This window comes from Atheta coriaria, unplaced genomic scaffold (assembly GCF_025399875.1).
Source record: "Atheta coriaria isolate IRGN ID8LTWV9N9 unplaced genomic scaffold, Caltech_Dcor_3.1 hic_scaffold_4_pilon, whole genome shotgun sequence".
Taxonomy (NCBI): domain Eukaryota; kingdom Metazoa; phylum Arthropoda; class Insecta; order Coleoptera; family Staphylinidae; genus Dalotia; species Dalotia coriaria.
The window spans coordinates 6571452-6583382 of record NW_027045446.1 but is presented as its reverse complement, the minus strand read 5'-3'; the positions used below and the strand labels follow the sequence as shown (position 1 = coordinate 6583382).

General features: G+C 32.2%; 1 protein-coding gene across 1 annotated transcript; it reads left to right on the top strand.

Annotated features, from left to right (window-relative positions):
* The first annotated feature begins 5962 nt into the window (after positions 1-5962).
* On the top strand, positions 5963-11204 carry LOC135791129 (sodium- and chloride-dependent glycine transporter 2-like). Its single transcript, XM_065301443.1, has 6 exons — positions 5963-6152; positions 6729-6858; positions 8970-9248; positions 9308-10461; positions 10516-10671; positions 10725-11204. Exons 1-6 carry the CDS (start codon positions 6135-6137, stop codon positions 10842-10844), a joined length of 1857 nt encoding a protein of 618 aa, XP_065157515.1. The 5' UTR covers positions 5963-6134; the 3' UTR covers positions 10845-11204.
* The last annotated feature ends 727 nt before the right edge of the window (positions 11205-11931 follow it).

Below are 11931 nucleotides of genomic sequence, written 5' to 3'. Positions count from 1 at the left end.
CTACTGCTCAATAAAACACTCATTAATATTGTGGACTTAAATATAAAATTTAGCATATTACAAGCATAAAATTTTATAAAACCACTAAATCGTGATTAATATTTTGTTGATTTGTGTATGTTCTTTCACTTAAATCGCCATTAGCTATCAACTTGTTCCATTAGCACAATACGTAAGACTCAAATATAATAAAAAAATAAATTCATAAATTTGTTTAATTATTGCAAAACTGATCGCTAAACAACGCGCATCCGAAGCGCAAGCCTCTCGACTTATTTTTATATGCTCTTGCAAAAAGCAAGACGTCAAGAGTTGAAAAAATCAAGAGTATAAAAGGAGAGCGCCAATTTAACCACAACTAAACTCATGCGCAAAAAATCAGTTGGAGTGAAACAAAAAAAGTTTCTAATTATTCTGACCTAAATGTACTATTTGCACATACACACATTTACACACATCTTAACTAAACCACACGAAATATTGTTGACTTTATCCATACATGTACACTGCTGATGTATGCATGATGCTTTAGTCGTGCAATTTTTTATTCATAATTTTTGAACATAACTAAACGTTCAATTAGTCTAATGTCTGACATCTGCAAACAATCCTCGAAACGTGGCCCGTAAATACTTATGCTCACAGGGTATTATGTGTGTTTGTTTCGTTGACTAATAATAGTAATTACGCTCTTTAAAAGAAGATATCTTGACATGAGCGCGCAGTCAATATCGTATAACGTAATAGCAAGGCGCGCAAAAATGAATGATGTAAAAACATTATTGTTCGCTAATAACAATTGCACCTATAAATTCTAAAAGTAATTCCAATAAAGTTTCACGACTAGATTGATACTCGAGATGACTCAGATGCCATGGCGAATTCAATGCGAATACATTGCACTGTTTTGTCGACAAAAAATTCAATATACAATAAATTATTGCGGAATGCCATGAAGGAATATAACTATAATTGCTATTAAACTTATTACATTTGATGTACGTACAAATTTCACAATTAATATAAAAGATAAAATTATTAGCAGTAAAACGGTAATATTTATAACCTAGAATAATCAAGTTTTTAAAAACTGCTCAACATAAATCACAAAAAAAAAATCGGGTAAAATTTCATCCTATGAATATTCAGCACAACAAGATAATAATTCACAAGATGAAACCAAAGCTCAAGCATTAATTCAATGAGATTAAGAATGTGATAAATACAAAAATTGATAATTATATTCAGATTTATTTCCACTTAATGCAAATTATTTTCCGCATAACCAATTCCAGTCACAAATCGATTGATAGTGATTAATCACGAATAATTTCATGTCCTGGAATTTTATAATACCCATGTACACATTAATGATCGAAAACATAATTTAGTTCTGCGTATTGTTTCAGATACAGATTGTGCATTGGTTTCAAGGACATCAGAACACATCTCGCCGGTGGCAATCTACCTGGAAATTCGTTCGACAAACAATGTCAATGTGTTGACCGCTGCAGATGTCAGACAACCTACTGAATTTGCGTCGCACTTATAAAATGTGAATTAAATAAAAAAAAACTATTCGACAAAATTGCTGTATTGTTGTTTGGCGTAAATAATTTGCTGTTTGCGGTTTGTTTTAAATCGTATAAAACAATAGTATAGCAATAAATAGGTAAGTAGTGATATCATGCTAAATTTGTTTTGAACAATCCCAGAAGTACATGTTAATTATAGGTGAAAAATAATGTAATTGTTGTTTCAACATTTCAATGCAAAAAATACAAAAAACAACAAATTTAATTGCGTAATTGTAGAATCGTGGACTGGATAGATATAAATTTGCAAGAATATTAAGAAAACTTTGTCTAATAAATATTTTATAATAGAATATACTAATAAATATAGAAATTATATAGTCCTAATATAAATTAAACCATTTTAAGCCAATAAACTGCATCTATGAAAAGTAAAAAAAAAGATTTTGAACTAATCTAATTAAAAAACGCATAATAATAAATGATTATAAACCTTTAATATTAAAGTCTAATCTGAACCTGAAATAACTGACTAACAAACGCATATTTATAAATACCAAATTGCCTAGATATAAAATATCTGTTAACCCAACTATAAATGTATAAATCTTAAATTTTATGTCAACCGATATAAGTATTCTTAAATTTTAAAGAAAGTGAAAGAATAACATCGTAAGGTCGTGCATGACTAAGCCACAACAAGGGATGGGCAACGAATATGTCACTCAGTGTGACAAACCGTACTTTTACACATATCGCATAATATATTATTTAACTTTACCACATACACACACTGTGGTTTAAATATAAGCCATGTGCATATTAATATGTGGCTGCTTGTATGATTGTGTATGATGTAGATGTGATGTAGATTTATCTCTATGATAAATCAGCACTCTGGCCGTTGTAGCGTTGCGCAATCCGAGTGTTTGCAACTTTTTAACATTTTTAAGAAATAAATAATATCAACCGAACAAACCTCGACAAATAGGTAAACGTGGACATTCGGACACGCATTAGTGAGAGTCATTTTTGCTTGTATCGATCTTTCATTTCACATTTTGGTACTTGGAAATATATTGATAAATGTTAAGTAAAGTTGTTGATTAATTGCCAAACAAATCGTTTATGTTAACGTCGATTGCTACAATTTATGTGATACATCATTGATGTATTACGTGCATGTCAATTTTTACTCTAATCAAATCAGATATTTGCATAATTTACATAAAAAAAACTTTTTGTAGGATATTTTTAATATTTAATTGCAGGAATCGAGAATTTAACTGCCAATTGATATATTGTATAAAAAGAGTAGCAAAAATTAAATTTTAAGCTATCTTTAATCATAGGAACAAGAAATACCATAAACATAAGTCAATTTTGTAATAAATTTTGAGGTAGAAGTGATTATTATATATAATATATAATTTTTCAGGCCGATGATATACCAAAATAGTTTAAATTTAATATAAATCCATTTTATAGTTATTAATCTTAAAGTTTATCTAAACCGATGAGACGATAAAGGTTTACTACTTCTGAAAATTTCATCAATTTAAAAATCACATTCCAAAGTGATTTTCAATGTTGCACATATTGAACACATGTTCGTACCTCCAAGTGGGGCTTTCTTATTAGCACGATCGTTATGCAAAACACTGGCAGGTTTATGAATTGATTAAAAACAAATATACTTAATATATCAAATTTATATCATGGCTACTTGTGTAAATCACTGTTAAATCATGGTTACTTTTGGTAGTTTATTTATTGTGCTAAATGTAATAATTAAACAAAAAAGTAAATAAAAAATAATGCAAAGATAATGCACATAAGATACCATTCAATAAATTTGTAACTTTTCATAAAATTTTATTAAGCAATGTCAATATTTCGACATTCTTTTAAATCTTTACATTACCTTGTATTTATTTATTTGTGTTTTTTTATTGAGATTAACAGAAAAATGCAACTTTTAGCAACATTACCAATTAGTTTCGAACTAACTACGCAAAGTAATTAACTTTGCGGTTTAATAATAAAGTTCTGACTCAGTTGCTAAGTTCAGTTGGTGAGCTTGATGAAATTATGCAACAATTCTGAAAATTTTATTTGCAAACTTAATTAGGTAGAGTATAATTGGAAGATATTGAATAGGTGGAATTTTTCGCAGGTGTTTGTTTCTAAATTTGTTAGAATATGAACGTTAATGTGTGTAATAAATGATAATTGCACAGACAAAGAAAAGGAAATATTTTTTGCATGGGGCAAGCAAAAATTTAATTTTTTTTCGATTTATTCGAAAAACAAAATTATTGCGAAAGAGGATTATTTATTAATCTTTTGCATTTTGATTAAGGTGCGCTGATGAAACGTACATCATTGTTGCAAAGTCTAGTCTAAAACAACCCATAATTATATGTTATACTGTTGTCATTATGTTAATTTATATTGTGCACAAGTGTAAACAAAATCTAATTCGTGTAATTAGTTGCAGACGTCGGTGCAATTTTTTCCTCCCGGACATATCTTATTCGTCGTTATATATTACAAAATTAGCAGACTGTAAAATGTCTGACACTTGTTTTTTTGTACAATGTACATAATATAAAAAAATAGAATAGTAGGAATAGTGGTCTATCTTTTGTATTAAATTTAAAACTAAAAGTCGAATAAAGGATATGTGTTAAATTACGAATGTCACGAAATTCGTGCGAAAAACAATTGACTGGGTTTTTAATAAATTAGAGACGTCAGAGATTTTTACACTTTGCGGTTTTCATTCTCATTGCCGAATGCTTCAACAAGCAATTGCTAATTTTGTGGTAAATTTATTAGATTTATGATTATATTAATGCCTTTTTAATGACTGCGGTTATTAAATAAAAAAAATTAATGGGAAAATGTAAATAACTATTAACATTAGTTATTTTCGTGATACTTTAAAGTAATTTTCAAATGTTGTTAGGCAACTTATTTATTTACTCGTAACTGGAAAAAATCCGTGCAGTTTAATGTAACTTACACGATACCTATACTTATATTCATTGCTTCTAGATGTCGCAGGAATAGAAGAATCCTGTTGTGAGTAAATGACGAACTGTTATTGCTGTAACATTTATACAATTCACCGTGAGATTGCGCTGGTGTTATCCAAACTAATTCCTATCAAAAATTTAAAAATATTTGACTAATGTTCAACTGGAAAATCCACTTCGTTGATATGTATTATAATATAGATTAGTATTATTATTTAAAATTGATAAGATGGCAATCTATTAGGAACTACTCCACACGTTTTATCAAGTGCAAAATCAAAATTATCGTAAAACAATGTAACTTTAATATTATTAAGGGTAAATCTTAATATAATTCTTCTCTCCGTGTGAATGTCACTGAACTCCTTCTAAACGGCTGGACCGATTTTGATAACTTTTTTTGTGTGTATTCCAGAATTCGGTTTACAGGAAAATGTTCCAGTTCCAGTGTTTTCCAAAAGTTAAAAAAAGCCTATAATAAATTGACAGATTGTCACTTGGTGACAATAATTATAAAAATGAATTTGTCAATATTGAAAGAGTAACTAAGTAAAGTTATAATAATGGATGTGGCACAAATAGCAAATGAAGACTTTCAGAAATTTCGGAAATATAATAATTTAGATCCAACCAATATCTATAATGAATTATATAATATCATAAATATATCAAATTATTATTTTTATTCACAATGGCAGAGTTAAGTAATCTTTCCAAACTGTGAAAAGAGAGAGTCGCGGGCAAATATTTTCCAATCTATCATATCACTAGAATCTACCCCGTGACCAAAGTACGTTAGTCACGACCTTGTGTTTGAAGTACCACTTTTTGTGTCTCAAAACCGTAGAAAAACTGGTGTTTTAAAGGTGGTAGTAGAAACAAATTGTTATATGACAAATGCAATTATTTGTAGAATTGCGAAATAATATAAAATTGTGGGAATTTTATACCACTTAACCGTGATAAGATTTTTTTTTGAGTCATCAAGAAAATATTCATAAGTTTAGGTAATAATGATTACATAAATTTTCATAATTTAAATAATTGAACTATATTTCAATGCATTCTCAAAATAAAAGTTCTTAAATTATAATTTTTTGGCATACAACAAATTAGAAAAAATATAATATTAGAATGTTTTTGATTTCCCTTTTAATTCAAGCAAAATTCTTAAAATATTTTCGTTAACAAAGTGAGGTGACAAAAAACGCCTATCTCAAACATTTTCCTTTGTGAGTTGTTTAATTAATCAGCATTTGGCAGGCTGCTAGGACCGGTATGCGATAACTAGAAGTGCGTTGTTATCAAACAATGGAAGCATGTAACAAATGGTTATAAGATAATAGCAAACATCTAGCAATATATAATTATTCCACCTATGATTTTATCAGTCTTTAACCGCATCGCTCGGTGCGGTGACATACAATTTGATTCAACGTGTCCAAGAATTATTAGCAGCTAATTAAAAGCAATAAACAAGTGAAAGTAACGCTTGGTGTATATTTCAAGCGTATTAAATAAATTTAGTGAATTAATATATAAAAAATTAGTGGTTGATATGGGGAATCCTGGAAAAGTAAGCGTTATATAATTTATTTTCTTCGATGTTGAATAATTTAACCAAATTTATTTTACTTTGATTTGATGCATAAAATGCTTTGTTCGTAAACATTATTTATATCAATTTATTAACATGTTATCCGATTATTTTATAATCACAAATGAATGTTTTGTTATCACTAAATTGCCATGTAAAACCCAATCGACAACACCTTTAATATGATAAATCTTATCTATATTACAACATGTTTAACTAGAAATAATTGTTAATGAAATAGTGCACTTTGGTACTTTTAATCACCTCATCTTATATAATTGTCAATATAACCAAAGTTTGTTATAAGCAGCTTCAAATGTTTATTATATTTCATACCAACATAAATAAAAATTATTTGCGTGAAATATGACAATGGCTTAATTTATCAATTAAAACTTGTACTGAAAATAAAAACTTTTGCCATATGGGGCGAATATATGTTTACTCTTATGAACATAAATATAATGCAATATATGTAACCTTTTTTACTGTGTGCATATTTAGCAAAACTTTTCTAAAACAAATTCTGTAAGTGCGTGATTTTTTTCTGTGCAGGAGGATAACATTATACCCGAACGTGCCGCCTGGAGCAAGCCGTTAGAGTTTGTCCTGTCATGCATTGGGTACGCCGTAGGTTTGGGCAACGTGTGGCGGTTTCCTTATTTGTGCTATCAGAATGGCGGAGGTAGGATTGCATGTTTTATTTATTTTTTGTACACATACACACAAAAGCAACTTTTAACCTTTGCTGCCTACTTCTTAAAAATACAAGTATACATTTTGTTAAAAAAATATTATAGAGAGAGAAGCTTAGGAATTAAATTTTAATATAGAAGCATATAGGTAGTTCTGAAGGTCTAATTAGCAATAGGCAAACTGAAACACAGGTGCGTGCTGTGTGTCAAATCGCGCACATGAATATTAATCACGGTCCCAATTTGTACAAAACTTTGGGAACTTTCGATCGTGTGCTGGACACTATACATTCAAAAGCCTACAATATATGAATGTAGATGCCAGGATGTGAGTAAAGAATGAGTCAAAAACATTTGAATCCATTAAAATGACTACTAAGCAATGAAAATTGAGTCGTAGGTATCATAAGTATATGACCATGTTAGTAATAATATATAATTTCAATTTCTATTCAGGTTCTATAGAGATTTGGATATTTCCAATATTTTTGTTGTTACGCAATTTATTTTCTACTCGGTAGTTGAACAGACCTCAAATACTTTTTAGTGAATTAACTAATACCTAAAACTAACTTAATGTCCGTCCCGTGTCAGAATAGTTAAATGCTCATCAATTTATAAATTGGTTCACATATCAATGTTGGTTTCAAAAGTAATATTTTTTTCAATTATGGAAAACGCGGTTAAAGTTAGGAAAATATAGTCAGAAACAGTTGGTTGCTGCAAGAATAAATGATCCACGCGGTTTTTAATTAATTACTTTTTGTATATCAACGCAAACGAGGCGAAAATTGAGGAGAACCAACAAGGAAAAGTCAGAGGGTGTTTTCGACAGGTAGAGAAATTGCCAAATTCCTTCCGGGATAAATTAATCAAGACCAAAAATAGAGCACTCAAGAAACTACCCTAGCAGAAATCAATAATAAACAAATTAGTTAAAAAAATACAACAACATGTTATATTGCATTCAAGTTTAAACAAAAAATTAAGAAATAAATATATCAAATCAAATATCTTTGTAAATTAGTATAGCCAAGAGCTAGAATATAATAAATCAATCTGGCGTTTTGGGTGCCGCAATGATTTACGATTTAATCGAGCCGTCTCTATCGCAAGCGCCGAGCGCGCGCCACATCGTCGAAGCTTATCATTTAACTAAGGTAATTAATAATACCATAAATACGCTCGATAAGTTCAATTAATATGGCGATTAAATTAATTAACACACCGGTGCACCCACCACAGTAGCTAACACGTGGCCACTTGGCAATCATTTTGCAGACAAAAAACGTAAAACGTTTTGCTAAATTAAAAAAAAAACATCTAAATGGAAATTTATGTTGCAAGTTATTTTTACTTTTAATTTAATTTGTTACGTTGCGCAATGCCTTGATTTATTTTTCTTTGTAATTTATGATTTTAATAATAACGCAAATTTTTCAACATCCCACAAGCCAAAAAGCTAACAACTTATTACATGAGTTGAAACATAAAAGAAAAACTGGAATGAGGATCTACAAAGCTTGCGAAACAAACCATTTTTGATTTGTTACATTTTGTGCTGTGTTGTGTTGTACTTATTCCTCGTTTTCTTAATTTCTAAATTGCAAAAGCGAAACGGCGTTAGTGCTCGCGTCAAATTGAATTTTCGCCAGTTTGCCGGATGATTTATCGCAGGCATCAGGTCGCATTAGAAATTCTTTAATAAAATAATTACGCGCGTGACGACGCGACGTGCGAGACGTACTTATTTACGACGTTCGCGCCGTGCAGAAAAGCGTCGCTTTGGATGCAGTCCAGAAAGCGCGAAACGAAATTAAGATCTCGCGAGCGCGCTTTACGACGATGCGCCAAGCGACGATAAACAACGCTAGAGGTGGAATAATACAATCGAGAGCCTCATATATGGCGCTGTAGAATGCCTGGTCGGCTTAACAACAGATCATAAAACGATAAGTTTTTATATGTGATAAGTTTATTGCTTTTACTGGTGACATAGACCAGCAAAATGAAAAGATTAAATGCAGTAGACTTTGGGTAATACTATAAATTCTTAAGTTGGGTAGGAACTAGATATAAACAAGTATGTTTTCGTTTCCAGGTGCTTTCTTAATAACATACTTTATTATGTTAATCATTATGGGAATGCCAATTTTTCTTCTGGAATTGGTCATTGGTCAGTATTCCGGATTAGGCCCTGATGAGGCTTTCACCCGAATGGCTCCAATTTTCCGAGGTCTAGGCTACTGCACCTTGGTGGTCATAACTATCGTGACTATATATTACATGGTCATCATTGCCTGGGCTCTATTCTACTTCTTTGCCTCTTTCACGTCTGAATTACCGTTTGGGTCATGCTCAAATTCATTTAATACCCAAGGTAACGATAATAAATTAATATGAATTTAAAGGTACCAATATATTAATCTCATTTTTAAGGTTGCTACAGTGTTGCCCAAGACGAGAAATGCAAGACAAGCGAAACATTTTATAACCGCACTTGTAGTTCAATTGATAAAATCTGCAAAGAGGCAAATTTTACAGGGTACGAAGACAAGTTCCATTGCAAAACTGAAGATGGCAAAATTCACTTAAAAAAAGTATTGACGGATAGAGTACTTGCTACATCTGAGTATTTTAATAACTACGTTCTGGGTAGACATGATGCTACTTGGGAAGAATTTGGTGGATTAAGGTGGCAACTGGTACTCTGCCTTCTACTGGCTTGGATCATTGGATACCTTTGTGTGGTTCGCGGAGTTAAAACCTCAGGAAAAGCCGTATATTTTACAGCACTCTTTCCTTATGTAGTTCTTACAATCTTAGTAGTGTTTGGTCTCACTCTAGAAGGTTCAGGAGATGGAATTTTGGTATACCTCAAACCAAATTGGGAGAAACTATTGGAAGCTAAAGTTTGGGGAAATGCAGCGTCTCAAACGTTTTACTCTTTTGGAATTGGATGTGGGTCATTGATTACATTGTCATCCTATAGTGACTTCAGTAACAACTGTCTGAAAGATGCACTGATTGTAACAGCAGCCAATGCCTTCACATCAATCTACGCCGGATTTGCAATTTTTGCCATGTTGGGTTTTCTGGCTTTAAAAACTGGTTTGCCAGTTGAAGAAGTTGCAGAACAAGGGCCTGGTTTAGCTTTTGTGGCATACCCGGAAGCTTTGCTTCAGTTACCGGTGCCTACCCTCTGGGCATTGATCTTTTTCTTCATGTTGTTTGTGCTTGGCCTAGGAAGTCAATTTGCTGGTGTTGAAGCAATCAACACCACTTTGTTGGATAAATGGCCCAAGTTAAGGAAGCACCAAGTATACGTCACGTTAACAATTTGCATATTATGCTTTCTGTTGGCTTTGCCAATGTGTGCTGATGGTGGGATCTACTTATTCACTATTTTGGAATGGAATACCGCATCGTGGGCAATTTTACTTATTGGTTTAGCAGAGGTCGTAATTGCATCATGGGCTTATGGATGCAACAGATTTTTGGATAACATGGAGGATATGCAAATGAAGTTATCTTTACCAGCGAGGTGGTGGTGGTGGGGATGTTGGGTTATTTTAACACCAGCCTCATTAATTGTAAGAAATATTTTATAAATTTTACGAATTATCTTTAACAATTTTTGATTGTAGGGAGTGTTTGCATTTCAAATGTCCACATTTGAGTTTGCAGAATATGAGGGTTATGCATTTCCCGATTGGGCTGATATTTTAGGAGTGTTAGTAGGATTAGCCACTCTTGCACCTATGCCCATTATGGCCGGAATATCTCTCTTTCAACGAAAATACGTAAGAATTACACATTAAAATACTAAAATTTACTAAATTTGAAATTTATTTAGTCAGGAATGGAATGGTTGCGTCCAACAAGGGATTGGGGTCCTCAAAAAAAGTCAGGCAGTACAGAAATACTGACGGAAAAAGACGAAAAGCCAGTATATACAATAGAAATACAGAAATAATAGTAGACATCATTAATTCAATCGCATTAATTTAAATAGTTTTGTTATGAATTCATACTAAGTTATTCACTGAAACGTTCACAGAAAATGAAAGTATTTGATGTGAAGTGATAAGAGATTATGAAATGCTCGCAATTTAATTTAATCTCGTTGTCATCTGATCATAATCACAAGTATTTTTGTGAGAAAAATCACGGAGCGGATGTTTAAATTATAAGTGGGCAATAAGATCATAATGACATGATCGTGTGCCAACTCATGTATCACTATTCAAGTAGAAATTAAGATCACTGATATTTATGAAATGTAATTTTAATATATTTTGTTAGAAATGATAAAACAAAAACTAGTTCTTATCAATGCTTGCAAATTTGTTGATTTTTACGTTATGCAAGAGTTGATGTGATATTTAGTATAAAATAAATGTGGATATTGTAAATTAATAATAACCAAAAGCCTAGTATAGCATAAATTGTTATGTGTGAGTTGATGATGACGCTTGACTCGCCAGGGGTTGTTTTCGAGTGATGCCTATTTAATTAGAAACTCACGGGGTGAAATTGCCCATTTCGTTGCGTGCAGTGTTAATTCAAGGGACTTGAATTGCGTCCTTAACATCCTAGCCTATAATAATAGACAATTTTTGGGTGCTGTCCCCTCAAAAACAGGTAATAAACAACCAACCACAGGAACTGTGGATTTTTTTTCTAAAATTTAAGGTAATTGTTTGATTTACGAGCGTGCGGTGTGCAATGAAGCATGGAACAGTTCAAGCATAAACTCAAAAGTTAATTAAGCTCGTTCTGTCAGCAAAGAACCCACCAGCCCCGCAGTCAATCCAGTAGTTATGGATGACGGCGTGTGCGGTTTGACGTTTCGCCACCGCGCCGTGCACAATCATACGTAACGGCGGCGCTTTGCACAACACAAAACGGTGAGAGGTTGGTGGCGGAGGAGGTGACGGCCGATGCGCGGCGGGAAGGCGTTGTGCAAGCCGCCGCCGGCCGTAAACGAAGGAAAACGCCGGCAAGTGGCAAACGCCGCGTGGCGAAAGGGGTGAATGGGGTGAAGCGACGAAATAGTCTAA

What these genes read in the sequence shown, in the direction of transcription:
- LOC135791129 (XM_065301443.1), top strand. An exon ending in AAATTCATTTAATACCCAAG is followed by an intron (nt 9,249 to 9,307) that starts GTAACGATAATA and finishes CTCATTTTTAAG; the next exon opens with GTTGCTACAGTGTTGCCCAA. An exon ending in CTCTCTTTCAACGAAAATAC is followed by an intron (nt 10,672 to 10,724) that starts GTAAGAATTACA and finishes AAATTTATTTAG; the next exon opens with TCAGGAATGGAATGGTTGCG.